A 21662-nucleotide genomic window follows, 5' to 3' on the forward strand; every position below is an offset into this window, starting at 1 on the left:
CTACTGAGCGACTTTTCTAGTTCCTCGAACCAGAACCACGATGCTGTAGTGACAGGAATAATGCACAAAATAGGTTGCAGGAGGTAACCTTGCTGTACAAAAATCTTTTTAAGCAAACCCTCCAATTTTTTTTTCCATAGGATCTTTGAAAGCACAATTATCCTCGATAGGAATAGTAGTGCGCTTGGCTAGTGTAGAAACTGCCCCCTCGACCTTAGGGACTGTCTGCCATAAGTCCTTTCTGGGGTCGACCATTGGAAATAATTTCTTAAATATAGGAGGGGGGACAAAGGGTATACCGGGCTTTTCCCACTCCTTATTCACTATGTCCGCCACCCGCTTGGGTATAGGAAAAGCGTCGGGGTGCACCGGAACCTCTAGGAACTTGTCCATCTTGCACAATTTTTCTGAAATGACCAGGTTGTCACAATCATCCAGAGTAGATAGCACCTCCTTAAGCAGTGCTCGGAGATGCTCTAATTTAAATGTCACAACATCAGGTTCTGCCTGTTGAGAAATTCTACCTGAATCAGAAATTTCCCCATCTGACAAAACCTCCCTCATGGCCACTTCAGATTAGTGTGAGGGTATGACAGAGTAATCATCAGTGCCCTCCTGCTCTACAGTGTCTAAAAACAGAGCAATCGCACTTTCTCTGAAATGCAGGCATTTTGGATAAAATATTTGCTATGGAGTTATCCATTACTGCCGTCAATTGTTGCATAGTAACAAGCATTGGCGCGCTAGAAGTACTAGGGGTCGCCTGCGCAGGCATAACTGGTATAGACACAGAAGGAGATGATGTAGAACTAAGTCTACTCCCTTCATCTGATGAATCATCTTGGGCAACATTACTATCTGTGGCAGTACTGTCCTTACTTTGTTTGGACGTTATGGCACAATTATCACACAATTTTGAAGGGGGATACACATTTGCTTCCATACATACAGAACATAGTTTATCTGAAGGCACAGACATGTTAAACAGGCTTAAACTTGTCAATAAAGTACAAAAAACGTTTTAAAATAAAACCGTTACTGTCTCTTTAAATTTTAAACAGGGCACACTTTTTTACTGAATATGTGAAAAACTATGAAGGAATTGTTCAATCTTAACCAAATTTTTACCACAGTGTCTTAAACTCAAAGCATTGCACCCCAAATTTCAGACCTTTAACCCTTAAAATGACAAAACCGGAGCCGTTTATAGTTTTAACCCCTCTACAGTCCCAGCTACAGCCTTTGCTGCGACTTTACCAAACCCAGGGGGGTATACGATACCAAATGAAGCCTTCTAGGGACCTTTTCAACTACTTCCAGACCCATACATCTGCATGTCCTGCTCTCAAAAGTAACTGCGCAAAAATGAGGCTCTGCCTACTACAAAGAAGGCCCTTCCTGACTGGGAAGGTGTCTAAGCCAGTGCCTGCCGTGAAAATAACGTTCCCCAAAGTTATAAAGTGTGAATTTTAACCTCAAGCTGTATAAAATGCCCAAATAAAGCAATCGATCTAGCCCATAAAAGTGTCTACCAGTTTTATAGCCCATATTAAGCCCTTTATTCTGTTTGAGACTAAGAAAATGGCTTACCGGTCCCCATGAGGGGAAAAATGACAGCCTTCCAGCATTACACAGTCTTGTTAGAAATATGGCTAGTCATACCTTAAGCAGAGAAGTCTGCTAACCGTTTCCCCCAACTGAAATTATCTCATCTCAACAGTCCTATGTGGAAACCGCAAACGATTTTAGTTACTGCTGCTAAAATCATATTCCTCTCACAAACAGAACTCTTCATCCTTTTCTGTTTCAGAGTAAATAGTACATACCAGCACTATTTTAAAATAACAAACTCTTGATAGTAGAATAAAAAACTACAACTAATCACCACATACTCTTCACCATCTCCGTGGAGATGTTGCCTGTGCAACGGCAAAGAGAATGACTGGGTTGGGCGGAGCCTAAGAGGGACTATATGGACAGCTTTTGCTGTGCTCTTTGCCATTTCCTGTTGGGGAAGAGAATATTCCCTCAAGTTATGGATGACGCCGTGGACCGGACACACCAATGTTGGAGAAAAGGGGACATGAAACCCACAAATAGTCTTTAAAAGTGCACATTCTATCTGAATAATTAAACAACTTTCCAATTTAATTTATCCAATTTCCTTGATTGTCTATTGGTATCCTTTGTTGAAAAGAACACCTAGTTAGGTTCAGGTGCAGCAATGCATTACTTAGAGCTAGCTGCTTATTGGTGGTTGCACATATATACGCTCACCCGATGTGCTCAGCTAGCTCCTAGTAGTGCAATGCTGCAAATTGACCAAAGGATACTAAGAGAACAAAGCATATTTGATAGTAACAAAAAAAAAAAAAAAAAAAAAAGGAAAGTTGCAAATTGTATGCTCTGTCAGAATCATGAAAAAAAAAATGGTTCCATGTCCCTTTAAATGTTCCTTTTGTGTGCAGAGATGCTGCCAATAGTGGATTTATACAATATAAACTACTTTCATGTTCCACATTTAGACAAATAAATCAACCTTTCTTCTGCAATGAGATTAAACACTGACCTGATACGACCAGCCAGTATCATGGCAAAGATGCAGGCCAAGAGGCCTAGTATGACCACAATCAGCTGATGGCTCCACCCATAGCGCCATGCCATATTCAGGTTTTCCAAAGTCTGTTCAGGAACAGCATCCAGTACCCCCTCCCAGAAGAGGCGATGACCAGCTTTGTCTTGTTCATTTTGAGAGAGGTTCTGGTGTTGATTTTCAGTTGAAGTCGTCGTAAGAGAGTCTTTATGTGAGCGTGAAATCAAGTCGCCTGAGCCCCAAAGGGCCAAGGCCAATAGAAACGCACAGTTGAGAAAAGCAAGGAAGCGAAGGAGAATGACTTTCAAGGGAGCCCGAGTGGGTAATGAAACTCCAAAACTCTGATTAAAAAAAAAAAAAAATTAAAAAAAAATTTAGATACCTTTTTAAGGATTATTGCACACATGCTATATGCACACTGTATTAAAGATATATAGTTTAATAGATAGCCATTTTAAGCATGGATGGATGGATGTCAATTACGAAATATTCACAAAAGTTATATCATCAATTACAGAAGTCTGGCACAAGAGCAGAAAACCACTATTATTCATAGCTATTCAGGTCTGATTTCCTCTGATCTTTGCAGACTGTAACTTACCTGTACTTGGTATTTATCTGCTTCCCTCTTCTTGAGGTGGTAGTCGAGCATTATAGCCCGCAGCTGGCGGTTTTGGTGTTTGATATAATAGTCTACAGCAGCTTGGCATGGTCGGCACAGCTTGTACATCTGTTCCAAGTGGTGTTTGTAAACCTCTATCTCCTCATCATACTGATCCTGCACATGAATAGAAGGGATTAAATCACATACTGCAACAGCAAATCTGTCATCCTCTTATATAAAGGGCCCCTGACGTCAATTCAAGAACCATCTTTTTACAACTTCTCTACCTCTAAACTTTAGTAGGCGAAAACCAAAAGGAAAAACGTATGGCTCTTAAGAGAAGACCACTGTTACTCATTTGCGATTTCATGGCGTCTAATTGTGAGAAGGGTGGAAACGTATCACTGCAGTTTATCAGCCAGAATTTCTTACTTAACCGTTACACTTTACTAGACCATGACTTGTAGAAATTTCTAGCACTAATTATGTGGAACATTTTTATTTCCTATGTGATGTGCATATTAAAAAGGAATATATGAAAATAAGTGGTGTGATTTGGACAGTTTCAGCCCCAAATGTTTAGCCGTGTCAGACATGCCCTCCCACGGCAGAACGCCATTATATCAATGAGGTGACGTTTCCACCTCCTGGCATTATGCAGTATGGCTAGCACGCCATTGACTAATATCACCTAATTGGTAAAATAGCGTTCTGCTATGGGCGGCCTGAGGCTAACACAGTATTGGCCAACATCCCCTCATTGATAAAATAGCGTTCTGCTATGGGCGGCCTGAGGCTAACAGTATTGGCCAACATCCCCTCATTGATAAAATAGCGTTCTGCTATGGGCGGCCTGAGGCTAACACAGTATTGGCCAACATCCCCTCATTGATAAAATAGCGTTCTGCTATGGGTGGCCTGAGGTTAACACAGTATTGGCCAACATCCCCTCATTGATAAAATAGCGTTCTGCCGTGGGCGGCCTGAGGTTAACACAGTATTGGCCAACATCCCCTCATTGATAAAATAGCGTTCTGCCGTGGGCGGCCTGAGGCTAACACAGTATTGGCCAACATCCCCTCATTGATAAAATAGCGTTCTGCTATGGGCGGCCTGAGGTTAACACAGTATTGGCCAACATCCCCTCATTGATAAAATAGCGTTCTGCCGTGGGCGGCCTGAGGCTAACACAGTATTGGCCAACATCCCCTCATTGATAAAATAGCGTTCTGCCGTGGGCGGCCTGAGGCTAACACAGTATTGGCCAACATCCCCTCATTGATAAAAACAGAATTTATGTTTACCTGATAAATTACTTTCTCCAACGGTGTGTCCGGTCCACGGCGTCATCCTTACTTGTGGGATATTCTCTTCCCCAACAGGAAATGGCAAAGAGCCCAGCAAAGCTGGTCACATGATCCCTCCTAGGCTCCGCCTTCCCCAGTCATTCGACCGACGTAAAGGAGGAATATTTGCATAGGAGAAATCATATGATACCGTGGTGACTGTAGTTAAAGAAAATAAATCATCAGACCTGATTAAAAAACCAGGGCGGGCCGTGGACCGGACACACCGTTGGAGAAAGTAATTTATCAGGTAAACATAAATTCTGTTTTCTCCAACATTGGTGTGTCCGGTCCACGGCGTCATCCTTACTTGTGGGAACCAATACCAAAGCTTTAGGACACGGATGATGGGAGGGAGCAAATCAGGTCACCTAGATGGAAGGCACCACGGTTTGCAAAACCTTTCTCCCAAAAATAGCCTCAGAAGAAGCAAAAGTATCAAATTTGTAAAAGTTGGTAAAAGTGTGCAGTGAAGACCAAGTCGCTGCCTTACATATCTGATCAACAGAAGCCTCGTTCTTAAAGGCCCATGTGGAAGCCACGGCCCTAGTGGAATGAGCTGTGATTCTTTCAGGAGGCTGCCGTCCGGCAGTCTCATAAGCCAATCTGATGATGCTTTTAAGCCAAAAAGATAGAGAGGTAGAAGTTGCTTTTTGACCTCTCCTTTTACCAGAATAAACAACAAACAAGGAAGATGTTTGTCTGAAATCCTTTGTAGCATCTAAATAGAATTTTAGAGCACGGACAACGTCCAAATTGTGTAACAAACGTTCCTTCTATGAAACTGGATTCGGACACAAAGAAGGTACAACTATCTCCTGGTTAATATTTTTGTTGGAAACAACCTTCGGAAGAAAACCAGGCTCAGTACGTAAAAACCACCTTATCTGCATGGACCAGATAGGGCGGAGAACACTGCAGAGCAGATAACTCAGAAACTCTTCTAGCGGAAGAAATTGCAACCTAAAACAAAACTTTCCAAGATAATAACTTAATATCTATGGAATGTAAGGGTTCAAACGGAACCCCTTGAAGAACTGAAAGAACTAGATTAAGACTCCAGGGAAGAGTCAAAAGGTCTGTAAACAGGCTTGATTCTAACCAGAGGCTGAACAAACGCTTAAACGTCTGGCACAGCTGCCAGCCTTTTGTGAAGTAAAACAGATAAAGCAGAGATCTGTCCCTTCAGAGAACTCGCAGAAAATCCTTTCTCCAAACCTTCTTGTAGAAAGGAAAGAATCTTAGGAATTTTTATCTTGTTCCATGGGAATCCTTTAGATTCACACCAACAGATATATTTTTTCCATATATTATGGTAAATTTTTCTAGTTACAGGCTTTCTAGCCTGAATAAGAGTATCTATTACAGAATCTGAAAACCCACGCTTTGATAAAATCAAGCGTTCAAACTCCAAGCAGTCAGTTGGAGGAAAACCAGATTCGAATGTTCGAATGGACCCTGAATAAGAAGGTCCTGTCTCAAAGGTAGCTTCCATGGTGGAGCCGATGACACATTCACCAGGTCTGCATACCAAGTCCTGCGTGGCCACACAGGAACTATCAAGGTCACCGAAGCCCTCTCCAGATTGATCCTGGCTACCAGCCTGGGAATGAGAGGAAACGGTGGGAATACATAAGCTAGGTTGAAGATCCAAGGTGCTACTATTGTATCCAATAGAGTCGCCTTGGGATCCCTGGATTTGGACCCGTAACAAGGGACCATGAAGTTCTGACGAGAGGCCATCAGAACCAAGTCTGGAATGCCCCATAATTGAGTTATTTGGGCAAAGATTTCCAGATGGAGTTCCCACTCCCCCGGATGCTCCTCCATCGCCAGGGAACTCCTTGTTACCCCCTGATGGTTGATATATGTAGCAGTCGTCATGATGACTGATTGAAACCTTGTGAATTTGGCCTTTGCTAGTCGAGGCCAAGCCTTGAGAGCATTGAATATCGCTCTCAGTTCCATTATGTTTATCGGGAGAAGAGAGTCTTCCCGAAACCATAGACCCTGAGTTTTCAGGGGTTCCCAGACCGCGCCCCAGCCCACCAGACTGGCGTCGGTCGTGACAATGACCTATTCTGGTCTGCGGAAGCTCATTCCCTGTGACAGGTTGTCCAGGGTCAGCCACCAACGGAGTGAATCTCTGGTTATTTGATCTACTTGTATCGTCGGAGACAAGTCTGTATAATCCCCATTCCACTGTCTGAGCATGCCCAGGTGCAATGGTCTTAGATGAATTCGTGCAAAAGGAACTATGTCCATTGCCGCAACCATCAACCCTATTACTTCCATGGACTGCGCTATGGAAGGAAGAAGAACAGAATGAAGTACCTGACAAGAGCTTAGAAGTTTTGATTTTCTGGCCTCTGTCAGAAAAACCTTCATTTCTAAGGAAACTATTATTGTTCCCAAGAAGGGAACTCTTGTTGACGGGGACAGAGAACTTTTTTCTATGTTCACTTTCCACCTGTGAGATCTGAGAAAGGCTAGGACAATGTCCGTATGAGCCCTTGCTTTTGACAGAGACGACACTTGAATCAGGATGTCGTCCAAGTAAGGTACTACTGCAATGCCCCTTGGTCTTAGCACCGCTAGAAGGGACCCTAGTACCCTTGTGAAAATCCTTGGAGCAGTGGCTAATCCGAATGGAAGTGCCACAGGTAATGCTTGTCCAGAAAGGCGAACCTTAGGAACCGAAAATGTTCCTTTTGGATAGGAATACGTAGGTACGCATCCTTTAAGTCCACCGTGGTCATGAATTGACCTTCCTGGATGGTAGGAAGGATCGTTCGAATGGTTTCCATTTTGAATGATGAAACCCTTAGAAACTTGTTTAGAATCTTGAGATCTAAAATAGGTCTGAATGTTCCCTCTTTTTTGGGAATTATGAACAGGTTGGAGTAAAAACCCATCCCTTGTTCTCCTAATGGAACAGGATGAATCACTCCCATGCTTAACAGGTCTTCTACACAGTGTAAGAATGCCTGTTCGAAGATAATTGAGACCCGTGGAACCTTCCCCTTGGGGGTAGTTCCCTGAATTCCAGGAGATAACCTTGAGAAACTATTTCTAGCGCCCAAGGATCCTGAACATCTCTTGCCCCAGCCTGAGCAAAGAGAGAAAGTCTGCCCCCCACCAGATCCTTCCCAGATCGGGGGCCAACACTTCATGCTGTTTTGGTAGCAGTGGCAGGTGACTTGGCCTGCTTACCCTTGTTCCAGCCTTGCATCGGCCTCCAGGCTGGCTTGGTTTGAGAAGTATTACCCTCTTGCTTAGAGGGTGTAGAATTTGAGGCTGGTCCGTTTCTGCGAAAGGGACGAAAATTTGGCTTCTTTTTAGCCTTAAAAGACCTATCCAGAGGAAGGGCGTGGCCCTTTCCCCCAGTGATGTCTGAAATAATCTCTTTCAAGTCAGGGCCAAACAGTGTTTTACCCTTGAAAGGGATGTTAAGCAAAAGCGCTCTGCGCGCCACGATAGCAAACCCTGAATTATTCGCCGCTAATCTAGCTAATTGCAAAGCGGCATCTAAAATAAAAAAGAGTTAGCCAATTTAAGAGCTTGAACTCTGTCCAAAACCTCCTCGTACGAAGATTCTTTATTGAGCGACTTTTCTAGTTCTTCGAACCAGAAACACGCAGCTGTAGTGACAGGAACAATGCATGAAATTGGTTGTAGAAGGTAACCTTGCTGAACAAACATCTTTTTAAGCAAACCCTCTAACCTTTAATCCATAGGATCTTGAAAGCACAACTATCTTCTATAGGAATAGAAGTGCGTTTGTTTAGAGTAGAAACCGCCCCCTCGACCTTGGGGACTGTATGCTATAAGTCCTTTCTGGGGTCGACTATAGGAACTAATTTCTTAAATATAGGGGGAGGACAAAAGGTATGCCGGGCCTTTCCCACTCCTTGGGTATAGGAAAAACATCGGGGGGCACCGGAACCTCTAGGAACTTGTCCATCTACCTAATTTCTCTGGAATGACCAAATTGTCACAATCATCCAGAGTAGATAATACCTCCTTAAGTAGTGCGTGGAGATGTTGAAATTTAAATTTAAAAGTTACAATATCAGGTTCTGCTTGTTGAGAAATTTTCCCTGAATCTGAAATTTCTCCCTCAGACAAAACCTCCCTCCTGGCCCCTCAGATAGGTGTGAGGGTATGTCAGAACAGATATCATCAGCGTCCTCTTGCTCTTCAGTGTTTAAAACAGAGCAATCACGCTTTCTCTGATAAGTAGGCATTTTGGAAAAAAATGCATGCAATAGAATTATCCATTACAGCCGTTAATTGTTGCATGGTAATAAGAATTGACGCACTAGATGTACTAGGGGCCTCTTGTGTGGGCAAAACTGGTGTAGACACAGAAGGGGATGATGCAGTACCATGCTTACTCCCCTCATTAGAGGAATCATCTTGGGCAATATCATATCTATGGCATTATTATCCCTACTTTGTTTGGACATTATGACACAAATATATCACATATATTTAAATGGGGAGACACATTGGCTTTCATACATATAGAACATCGTTATCTGATGGTTCAGACATGTTAAACAGGCTTAAACTTGTCAACAAAGCACAAAAAACGTTTTACAATAAAACCGTTACTGTCCCTTTAAATTTCAAACTGAACACACTTTATTACTGAATATGTGAAAAAGTATGAAGGAATTGTTCAAATTTCACCAAAATTTCACCACAGTAACTTAAAGCCTTAAAAGTATTGCACACCAAATTTGAAAGCTTTAACCCTTAAAATAACGGAACCGGAGCCGTTTTTACATTTAACCCCTATACAGTCCCAGGTATCTGCTTTGCTGAGACCCAACCAAGCCCAGAGGGGAATACGATACCAAATGATGCCTTCTATAAAGCTTTTTCAGTGGTTCTTAGCTCCTCACACATGCATCTGCATGCCATGCTTTCCAAAAACAACTGCGCATTAGAGGCGCGAAAATGAGGCTCTGTCTGACTAGAAAAGGCCCCCAGTGAAAAAGGTGTCCAATACAGTGCCTGCCGTTTTTATTAAAACAATCCCCAAGATTTAACAACTATTAAAAGTAATAATCTGCCAAATATACTTAGTAAAGTAATAGTTTTAGCCCAGAAAAATGTCTACCAGTTTTTTAAGCCCTAATGAAGCCCTTTATTCTTTTACTTAAACTAAGAAAATGGCTTACCGGTTCCCATAGGGAAAATGACAGCTTCCAGCATTACCGAGTCTTGTTAGAAATGTGTCATACCTCAAGCAGCAAAAGTCCGCTCACTGTTTCCCCCAACTGAAGTTAATTCCTCTCAACAGTCCTGTGTGGAAACAGCCATCGATTTTAGTAACGGTTGCTAAAATCATTTTCCTCTTACAAACAGAAATCTTCATCTCTTTCCTGTTTCAGAGTAAATAGTACATACCAGCACTATTTTAAAATAACAAACTCTTGATTGAAGAATAAAAACTACATTTAAACACCAAAAAACTCTAAGCCATCTCCGTGGAGATGTTGCCTGTACAACGGCAAAGAGAATGACTGGGGAAGGCGGAGCCTAGGAGGGATCATGTGACCAGCTTTGCTGGGCTCTTTGCCATTTCCTGTTGGGGAAGAGAATATCCCACAAGTAAGGATGACGCCGTGGACCGGACACACCTATGTTGGAGAAATAGCGTTCTGCTATGGGCGGCCTGAGGCTAACACAGTATTGGCCAACATCCCCTCATTGATAAAATAGCGTTCTGCCGTGGGCGGCCTGAGGCTAACACAGTATTGGCCAACATCCCCTCATAGATAAAATAGCGTTCTGCCGTGGGCGGCCTGAAATGCTCACTGTGGCATTTAAAAAAAAAAAAAAAAAAAACACACAACACACACTAGGATTTACCATCACTTTAAATTACCTCAACGGTGTTCTACTGGATTCAAATCAGGCATCAAACATAAGCAAAATATAAAATAACTTTTGTTCCTCAATGCAGCCATGAGAGCGGCAGAGTGCTAGTATATACTGCCTCAAACACTCACCTGGCAGTTCTGAATCAACCTATTCAGTTCATTTATTTTTATGGTATAGATTTGCATTTGTTATTAATCCGCCCAACACACAGAGAAAAAAACAAACAAACAAAAAAAACACACACACAAATAGATTGTATTTAGAATTTAAAATAAATGTTATATGATTAATAAAACATTTATGGTTTTATTCAGGTTGTTTTATAAAAATAAATAAATACAATCTACCCATATAGCTGCATAATTCTGGTACCCACCTCTTCCCTGGGTATAAAAGATGACATCTGCTTTATCTTGGTGGTTTGGTTGTTGTTACATTTCTTGCACAGCAGCATCTGGCAGTTGACCCACTGCTGAGGTTTTGCCACTTCACCAAAGCTGCTCCCCCCAAACACCCCATGGTTTAGGTGCTCGCTGTGCTGCGCAGGGATAGGTTTGTTGTAGTCGCCATTCTACAGAGGAATAATAATAAAATGTCACCAAAAGAAAAACCACTCACTACACAGCCCATACAAACATCAGAAATACTAGTGCTATTCATAGAGACAATACAGAAGAAGTGCTTATTAGTAACAATTAGTTGTACATTGAGTTTGCGCTACACACACAGTGACAGTGCACTACTTAGCTGGCCATTGGTGGCTACACACATACCGCGTCATTGGCTCACCAGATGTGCCCTCCCAGAAGTGCATTACTGACCCCTTTGAAGTATTAAATATGGCTATATGCAGGTAATAGTGCAACAATAAAATGCTTTAATACAGAGCATTTTCTTTTTGCACTTCTATGTTCCTTTAAAATATCCTTATGGTCCATAGCGCAGAATGTCCCTTTAACCAATGGTCCCACCTCTCCAGCTGAGTGATTTTTAGACAAATACGGCTATACAGAACATGCCTGTGCTTGCATCCTTTGTGTCATATCTTCAAGCAGAAGTCATCTTAAAGTCTAAACCAACATTGTTAACTAATGGAAAAATGAATTTCTACTTCACATGGGCTTCGTTCACCTGCATAACATCACCTACCTACAGAGCTCGCACGTACATCGCTACCCTGACTTGTCAGCAGTCTCTGTCCTTTTAAAGAAAATAGATAAAAATAAAAAGGCTGCACACGGGCTGGCTGAAGAGCAGGGAAGGGTAAGTTTAGGTCTTAATATCTCAAACAAAACTACTTCCATCACGTGCCCGTTGCAGCGTAAGTGAAGGTTTAAGGTTCACTACCCCTTTAAAGATCTGCTACCTGCTGTGATCTTGCCCGTCAGCTTCTGTCCCTTGTACCTTCTAGAGAAATGTTGAGAATTAAAAGGCCGGTCACAGCACTATCACAACTCACCTCTTGGAAGCCATTATACTGCTCACAGGTAGGGCAGTCCCAGCAGTTTCGGTTGCCATATGGTACAACAGTGTTTTGGTTACAGAACCAGCAGTTGACTTGCACATGGGTTGGACGTTTCCTAGAGAGAGAGAGAGAGAGAGAAGAAAAAAAAAAAAAAAAAAAAAAAAAAAAAGATAAATAAAATACATTTTTTTACCACCACTAGATACAGAGTATAAAGACTGCAGTGGCATTAATGTGACAAGTTTCCAACACTTTGAGCTGTCTGGAGACCAAAAGATTGAAGCAGCATAAGTCAGCTGCTACCTTTGCCTCAGTGACACACTCACAACAGTGGTTTGTATATTAGACAGTGCATTAAAAGGGACACTAGACCCAAAACATTTCTTTCATAATTCAGGTAGAGAAAACAATTTTAAACAACATTCCAATTTACTTCTAGTATCTAATAGGATTCATTTTTTTAGATATACTTTGCTGAAAATTAGCAATGCACATGGGTGAGCCAATTACATGAGGCATCTATGTGCAGCCACCAATCAGCAGCTACTGAGTCTATCTAGATATGCTTTTCAGCAAAGAATATCAAGAGAATGAAGCAAATTCAATAATAAGAAAATGAGAAAGTTGTTTAAAATTGCATACTCTTTGTAAATCATGAAAGAAAAAAAATTTGGTTTCATGTCCCTTTAAGGAGGTATCGGTCACCTTTAAATACGGAAGGCGGCTCTTCGTGCTGCTTGCCCATTTTTTTTGCTGCTTTTATTCTTTTGCAACAGCAATGCACTAAAATATGGACTTGCACAGACTTTAGTGCCATGCTGTTGCACAAGAAAAAATGCGACAACAAAAATAGCCGAGTGGCACACAAAAACCCTCCTTTCTCCGCATTCGGAGGTGAGCGAAACCTCATATGTGCAACTGCAATCTCGAATATTTATGTTACACTTCAGAGCACCCAGATACATTTATTTGGGGACCACTTAAAAGTTTATGTATATAGACCCAGAGACAGAACTTTTTTTCACTTTCTGCGATGAGATTTTTTTGTGAAAATTTTTCTGCAGGTAATTTTTAAATAAAATAAAATTGTAAATTTGTCAGTTACACTAAAGCACCAGATCAATTGCAATGTGTTCGTTAACTGGAGAATAAAGCAATATTTAAAGTTGTATAATCTAGCGCAGTAGTTGAAAATTGCATTACAAATTAGCTGCAGACAAAAAAAGTAATTGTATAATGTCTCTTGAATTAATTTGTTTCCTTTTCTCTTAGTCTAACATAGAAATGTAGTAATAAAAAAAGGTGCATTGCTCATACGAACATTTTACATTCAGAGGAAAACAGCTTTGCAGACTGTGAAAAGCTAGGGAACGAGCTTGCAAAAATCTCAGAGCCAGACAACAATCAATGTACTACTGCATATTTGACTGTTGTCTTCAAACAGCACTTTGCTCTGGGTGCACTGTGTTAAGGAAAACTTATACAATGCAGCCAGAGAACAGCTCTGTTTAAAAAGAACAGCCTAATGTGGAGCAGCACTGAAAAGTTAAAGTGCTAACAGTTCCTGTTCTTTCTGCAGACATGCTACATTTTCTGCGATGACATCTCAGATCACTCTATGTTCTGCCTTGGGGTATATAGATATAACATGATGAATGTAAGATGGTAGTAAAACGTGGATTCTTGGTTTTTGGGATTTTTTTTATTTAACTGTTTACAAATCATTAATACATAGACCAATCTGTTATTTACATGTCCAGTTCCATAAATCATTCACTTGGTAATAGAGGAAACTGGGTACATGCCAGGATCCAAAACAGTACAACATATCCAGGAATACTAGCAAGTTACATTTTCTACAGCTCTTTCAATTTACACCTGTGAATTGTCCTATAAAGAAATCAACCAACGCTAACCCTAATAAACACATAGTATGTTAAAGAGATTCTGAAACCAATTTTTTTCATTCATTATGCAGATACAGCAGCAGTTGTATGCACCTAATTTATAACTATTAAAAAAAAATTTTGTTCTCTTGGTAAATTTGAAAAAGGAATGAAAGTTAAAAGGGATACTAAACCAAAATGTTTTCTTTAATGATTCAGATACAACAGCAGTTTCAAGCAACTTTCTAATTTACTCCTATTATCAATTTTTCTTCATTCTCTTGCTATCTTTATTTGAAAAAGAAGGCATCTAAGCTAAGGAGACAGACAATTTTTGGCTCAGGACTATGGGCAGCACTTGTTTATTGGTGGGTGAATTTAGCCACCAATCAGCAAGCACAACCCAGGTTGTGAACCAAAAATTGGTCAGCTTCTAAACTTACATTCTTGCTTTTTAAATAAAGATAGCAAGAGAATTAAGAAAAATGTATAATAGGAGTAAATAAGAAAGTGCTGCTCTGAATCATGAAAGAAAAAAAAAAATTATATATAAGCTTACAGTCTTGCTTTTCAAATAAAAACTGCTAATAGGAGTGAATTAGAAAGTTGCATACAATTGTATGCTCTGAATCATAAAAGAAAAAAAAAGAAAAATAGGTTCAGTGTCCCTTTAATCTTATTTGCCTTGTGCTGTAGGGTAAAGTGCAAAACTATGCTACCAGTTCAAAAGCCTATTTGCAAATAGGATTATTATTATACAGAGAATGATTTGGCAAGATATGCCTAACAATAACATGCTACCACTAGATCAGATGTGCAATGCATTTGGCTAGATCAGAAAAGGGAAGGACAGAGCTGGGCGCACCTTAACAAGCCGTGCCAGTTTTTGTAAATACATAAATCACAAGACCATCATCAAGAGATAAGGGAACATAAAATATTTACTTATGTGTAGCAAAAAAAAAGGAAAACTTTGGAGATGTGGTAGTGAAGAGAACGGGGAGGAGCCTTAGGAATCGGTGGCACTGTCTGCTCCAGGGGATATACCAAGACAGACAGTTGCATGCTCACCAACAGGTGATTATTATGCAGCCTCACAGCATGTGCCTAACGCACTGTAACATGATAACCCCTAACACTAAGCGAGCCCAAGTCCTCACCTACTTGTTGTTCCTGATGCACTGTAACACGATAACCCCTAACACTAAGCGAGCCCAAGTCCTCACCCACTTCTGCCAAGCTGTAACCTTTTCAGTACAAAGCAAGTTCGGCAGCCATTACCAGTGTTCACCACAGTCGAGTGTTTATTATAAAGTAGCCGGGTGAGGGCAGTGTAATGTTTTCTAATATTATATAATTTTTTTGCTATCCAATTCACACATCAATTGCATTATTTAACAAATTATGCAATGATAATTTGAAGAATTAAAAAAACAAAAAAAACTAACATAATTTATGCTTACCTGATAAATTTATTTCTCTTGTAGTGTGTTCAGTCCACGGGTCATCCGTTACTTACGGGATATATTGTCCTTCCCAACAGGAAGTTGCAAGAGGATCACCCAAGCAGAGCTGCTATATAGCTCCACCCCTCACATGTCATATCCAGTCATTCGACCGAAACAAGACGAGAAAGGAGAAACTATAGGGTGCAGTGGTGACTGGAGTTTTAATTAAAATTTAGAACTGCCTCAAAAAAAAAAGACAGGGCGGGCCGTGGACTGAACACACTACAAGAGAAATACATTTATCAGGTAAGCATAAATTATGTTTTCTCTTGTTAAGTATGTTCAGTCGACGGGTCATCCATTACTTATGGGATACCAATACCAAAGCTAAAGTACACGGATGATGGGAGGGACAAGGCAGGAACCACTGCCTGTAGAACCTTTCTCCCAAAAACAGCCTCCGAAGAAGCAAAAGTGTCAAATTTGTAAAATTTTTAAAAGGTATGAAGTGAAGACCAAGTTGCAGCCTTGCAAATCTGTTCAACAGAGGCCTCATTCTTAAAGGCCCAGGTGGAAGCCACAGCTCTAGTGGAATGAGCTGTAATTCTTTCAGGGGGCTGCTGTCCAGCAGTCTCATAGGCTAAACGTATTATGCTACGAAGCCAAAAAGAGAGAGGTGGCCGAAGCCTTTTGACCTCTCCTCTGTCCAGAATAAACGACAAACAGAGAAGAAGTTTGCCGAAAATCCTTAGTTGCCTGTAAGTAGAACTTCAGGGCACGGACTACGTCCAGATTATGCAAAAGACGTTCCTTCTTTGAAGAAGGGTTAGGACATAATGATGGAACAACAATCTCCTGATTGATATTCCTATTAGAAACAACCTTAGGTAAAAACCCAGGTTTAGTACGCAAAACTACCTTGTCTGAATAAAAAATCAGATAAGGAGAGTCACAATGTAAGGCAAATAACTCAGAGACTCTCCGAGCCGAGGAAATAGCCATCAAAAACAGAACTTTCCAAGATAAAGCTTAATATCAATGGAAAGAAGGGGTTCAAACGGAACACCCTGAAGAACTTTAAGAACCAAGTTTAAGCTCCACGGAGGAGCAACAGCTTTAAACACAGGCTTAATCCTAGCCAAAGCCTGGACGTCTGGGTTCTCTGCCAGACGTTTGTGAAAAAGGACAGAGCAGAAATCTGTCCCTTTAACGAACTAGCGGATAAACCCTTTCCTAAACCCTCTTGTAGAAAAGACAATATCCTAGGAATCCTAACCATACTCCATGAGTAACTCTTGGATTCACACCAATGTAAATATTTACGCCATATCTTATGGTAAATTTTTCTGGTAACCGGTTTCCGAGCCTGTATCAATGTATCAATAACCGACTCCGAGAAACCACGCTTTGATAGAATCAAGCGTTCAATCTCCATGCAGTCAGCCTCAGAGAAATTAGGCTTGGATGGTTGAAAGGACCCTGAAGTAGAAGGTCCTGCCTCAGAGGCAGAGACCATGGTGGACAGGACGACATGTCCACTAGGTCTGCATACCAGGTCCTGCGTGGCCACGCAGGCGCTATCAGAATCACCAATGCTCTCTCCTGTTTGATCCTGGCAATCAGACGAGGCAGCAACAGAAACGGTGGGAACACATAAGCCATGTTGAAAACCCAAGGGGCTGCTAGTGCATCTACCAGCACCGCTCCCGGGTCCCTGGACCTGGATCCGTAACAAGGAAGCTTGGCGTTCTGGCGAGAAGCCATGAGATCCAGTTCCGGTTCGCCCCAACGAAGAATCAGTTGAGCAAATACCTCCGGGTGAAGTTCCCACTCCCCCAGGTGAAAGGTCTGGCGGCTTAGAAAGTCCGCCTCCCAGTTCTCCACGCCTGGGATGTAGATCGCTGACAGATGGCAAGAGTGAGACTCTGCCCAGCAAAATATCTTTGAGACTTCTAACATCGCTAGGGAACTCCTGGTTCCCCCTTGATGATTGATGTAAGCCACAGTCGTGATGTTGTCCGACTGAAATCTGATGAATCTCAGTGTTGCTAACTGAGGCCAAGCTAGAAGAGCATTGAATATCGCTCTTAATTCCAGAATGTTTATTGGAAGGAGTTTCTCCTCCTGAGTCCATGATCCCTGAGCCTTCAGGGAATTCCAGACTGCACCCCAGCCTAGAAGGCTGGCATCTGTTGTTACAATCGTCCAATCTGGTCTGCGAAAAGTCATTCCCTTGGACAGATGAATCAGAGACAACCACCAGAGAAGAGAATCTCTGGTCTCCTGGTCCAGATTTAGTAAAGGGGACAGATCTGAGTAATCCCCATTCCACTGACTCAGCATGCATAATTGCAGCGGTCTGAGATGCAGGCGCGCAAATGGCACTATGTCCATTGCCGCGACCATTAAGCCGATTACTTCCATGCACTGAGCTACTGATGGGCTTGGAATGGAATGAAGGACACGGCAAGCATTTAGGATTTTTGATAACCTGGACTCAGTCAGGTAAATCTTCATCTCTACAGAATCTATAAGAGTCCCTAGAAAGGGAACCCTTGTGAGTGGTAACAGAGAACTCTTCCATGTTCACTTTCCACCCATGCGACCTCGGAAATGCCAGAACTATCTCTGTATGAGACTTTGCATTTTGAAAACTTGACGCTTGTATCAGAATGTCGTCTAAGTACGGAGCCACCGCTATGCCTCGCGGTCTTAGTACCGCCAGAAGCGAGCCCAGAACCTTTGTAAAAATTCTCAGGGCCGTAGCTAACACGAAGGGAAGAGCTACAAACTGGTAATGCCTGTCTAGAAAGGCAAATCTTAGGTACCGATAATGATCTTTGTGAATCGGTATGTGAAGGTAGGCATCCTTTAAGTCCACTGTGGTCATATACTGACCCTCTTGGATCATGGGTAGGATGGTTCGAATAGTCTCCATTTTGAATGACGGAACTCTTAGGAATTTGTTTAAGATTGTTAGGTCCAAGATTGGTCTGAAGGTTCCCTCTTTCTTGGGAACCACAAACAGATTTGAGTAAAATCCTTGCCCTTGTTCCGTCCGCGGAACTGGGTGGATCACCCCCATTACTAGGAGGTTGTACACAGTGAAGAAAAGCCTCTTTCTTTATTTGGTTTGCTGATAACCTTGAAAGATGAAATCTCCCTTGTGGAGGAGAAGCTTTGAAGTCCAGAAGGTATCCCTGAGATATAATCTCCAACGCCCAGGGAATCTGGACATCTCTTGCCCAAGCCTGGGCTTAGAGAGAAAGTCTGCCCCCCACTAGATCCGTTTCCGGATAGGGGGCCCTCTCTTCATGCTGTCTTAGGGGCAGAAGTAGGCTTTCTGGCCTGCTTGCCCTTGTTCCAGGACTGGTTGCGTTTCCAACCCTGTCTGTAACGAGCAGCAGTTCCTTCCTGTTTTGGAGTGGAGGAAGTTGATGCTGCTCCTGCCTTGAAATTACGAAAGGCACGAAAACTAGACTGTTTGGCCTTTGATTTGGCCCTGTCCTGAGGAAGGGTGTGACCCTTACCTTCAGTAATGTCAGCAATAATCTCCTTCAAGCCGGGCCCGAATAAGGTTTGCCCTTTGAAAGGAATATTAAGCAATTTAGATTTAGAAGTTACATCTGCTGACCAGGATTTAAGCCATAGCGCTCTGCGCGCCTGAATGGCGAATCCGGAGTTCTTAGCCGTTAGTTTGGTTAAATGCACAACGGCATCCGAAACAAATGCATTAGCTAGCTTAAGGGCTTTAAACTTGTTCAAAGTCTCATCCAATGGTGCTGTGCGAATAGCCTCTTCCAGAGACTCAAACCAGAAAGCCGCTGCAGCAGTGACGGGCACAATGCATGCAAGGGGCTGTAATATAAAACCTTGTTGAACAAACATTTTCTTAAGGTAACCTAATTTTTTATCCATTGGATCTGAGAAAGCACAACTATCCTCCACCGGAATAGTGGTACGCTTGGCTAAAGTAGAAACTGCTCCCTCCACCTTAGGGACCGTCTGCCATAAGTCTCGTGTGGTGGCGTCTATTGGGAACATTTTTCTAAATATCGGAGGAGGGGAAAAAGGCACACCGGGTTTATCCCACTCCTTGTTAATAATCTCTGAAAGCCTTTTAGGTATAGGAAAAACGTCAGTACACACCGGTACCGCATAGTATTTATCCAGCCTACATAATTTCTCTGGGATTGCAACAGTGTTGCAATCATTCAGAGCTGCTAATACCTCCCCTAGTAATACACGGAGGTTCTCAAGCTTAAATTTAAAATTTGATATTTCTGAATCCGGTCTCCCTGGATCAGATCCGTCACCCACAGAATGAAGCTCTCCGTCCTCATGTTCTGCAAATTGTGACGCAGTGTCAGACATGGCCCTCATATCATCAGCGCGCTCTGTCCTTAATCCAGAGCTATCGCGCTTGCCTCTTAACTCAGGCAAATTAGATAATACTTCTTTCATAACATTAGCCATATCTTGTAAAGTGATTTGTAAGTGCCTTGATGTGCTTGGCGCCACAATCTCACGCACCTCCTGAGCGGGAGGCGAAGGTACTGACACGTGAGGAGAGTTAGGCGGCATAACTTCCCCCTCGTTGTCTGGTGATAATTTCTTTACCGGTAAAGACAGACATTTAAAGTAACATCAATACAATTGGTACACATATTTCTATTGGGCTCCACATTGGCCTTTAAACATAATGAGCAAGCAGATTCATCTGTGTCAGACATGTTTAAACAGACTAGCAATGAAGCTATCAAGCTTGGAAATTTCTTTCAATAAGTTTACAAGCAATATAAAAAACGCTGCAGCGCTTTTAAAAACACAAAAAAACGGTCACAATTGAAATAACAATGAACTAATACGTTTATAGCAACCAATTTTAAACAGTAAATGTATGAAATTAGCAAAAGGATGATTAACCCCTCAATACCCAAAACGGATAATCAATTTAAGATTTAACGCTTTTCTCACAGTCAAACACACTGTCACAGGTCTGCTGTGACTGATTACCTCCCTCAAAAATTAATTTTGCAGACCCCTGTGCTCTCTTGAGACGTCCTGGATCAAAGAGGAAGAAGCAGGAAGACACTGCTAGAATTTTAACTGCGCAACAAGGCGCTAAAAAAAGGTCCCTCCCACTCATATCACAACAGTGGGAGACCTGATATAATGGTGTCTATGCAGAAATATACGTTAGCCATGTGGAAAAAAATCATGCCCAAAAAGATTTATCACCAAAGTACCTCACAAAACGAATAACATGCCAGTAAACGTTTTAAAAAACAACTTTCCAGTGTTATGCAAAGTTATCACTAAGCCTGCTACCAGTCGCTTCTACTGCAGTTAAGGCTCATACATTTATTTCAGTACTAACAGTATTTAAAGTTAAATTCTAGTCCCTAGAAAATAACTCAACTGCGCATACATTTATCAGCCTGATACCAGTCGCTACTACTGCATTAAAGGCTGTACTTACGTCATATGGGTAACAGCAGTGTTTTCATAGTCAATTCCATTCCTAGAAAATATTTTACTGCACATAACTCATTTGCGGGGGACCCCGCATGCTATTCCCTTCTCTGAAGGTACCCCACTCCTCAGAATGTGCGAGAACAGCCAGTGGATCTTAGTTACGTCTGCTAAGATCATAGAAAAAAACGCAGGCAGATTCTTCTTCTAAATACTGCCTGAGAGAACAAACAGCACACTCCGGTGCTATTTTAAAATAATAAAACTTTTGATTGAAGAATGTTACTCCTATCTCCTCTCACAACCTCCTTTGTTGAGACTTGCAAGAGAATGACTGGATATGACATGTGAGGGGTGGAGCTATATAGCAGCTCTGCTTGGGTGATCCTCTTGCAACTTCCTATTGGGAAGGAGAATATATCCCATAAGTAATGGATGACCCGTGGACTGAACACACTTAACAAGAGAAAAAAAAGTTTAACATTTTTTATATTGGCTAATTTTAGCTTAATATTGGCTAAAATTTGAGCTGGGTGGTGAGTAAAATCAGTGGGTGGTGCACACGCTGAAAAGGTTGTGGGGAAAACACTGCATTACGTTCTTACAATTAGAATCAGCCAGGGAATCCTATTTGTTTTTGTGAAGTACCAGCTGAAGTGAAAAATGCATACACACTTTTTTTTTAGAAAATAAATAAAATCACAGAAAACACAAGGGGAGGGAAAATACCAGAAGTGGGATTTCTCAGTAAAGGCCCAATACACGATCACTTGCTGAACCCTTCCTAGCGCACCGAAGCACTGGGGTAATTACTGTACAATAATATTGCTTTCACATAAAAACATACAGGCTGAAAAATATTTGACAGGGCAGGAGTAGACCAAACTATATACAATATAGACTAAAAATCAGATGTTTCATGCACGCGCGTAGCAGTGTGCATCTGAATT

At 41.7% G+C, this 21662-nt stretch overlaps 1 protein-coding gene across 4 annotated transcripts in view; it reads right to left on the minus strand.

The window, feature by feature from the left end:
* Positions 1-21662, minus strand: part of TMEM201 (transmembrane protein 201) — a 138028-nt gene that overhangs the window by 109373 nt on the left and 6993 nt on the right. For all 4 annotated transcript variants that reach the window (XM_053691439.1, XM_053691438.1, XM_053691437.1 and 1 more), the window contains exons 2-5: positions 11898-12018; positions 10815-11009; positions 3195-3371; positions 2570-2934 (exon numbers count right to left, since the gene is read on the minus strand). In XM_053691439.1, the coding sequence (XP_053547414.1) occupies positions 2570-2934; positions 3195-3371; positions 10815-11009; positions 11898-12018 (858 nt within the window). The remainder of the gene's footprint in view (positions 1-2569; positions 2935-3194; positions 3372-10814; positions 11010-11897; positions 12019-21662) is intronic.

The sequence above is a fragment of the Bombina bombina genome, chromosome 8, assembly GCF_027579735.1.
Source record: "Bombina bombina isolate aBomBom1 chromosome 8, aBomBom1.pri, whole genome shotgun sequence".
In the NCBI taxonomy this organism is placed as follows: Eukaryota; Metazoa; Chordata; class Amphibia; order Anura; family Bombinatoridae; genus Bombina; species Bombina bombina.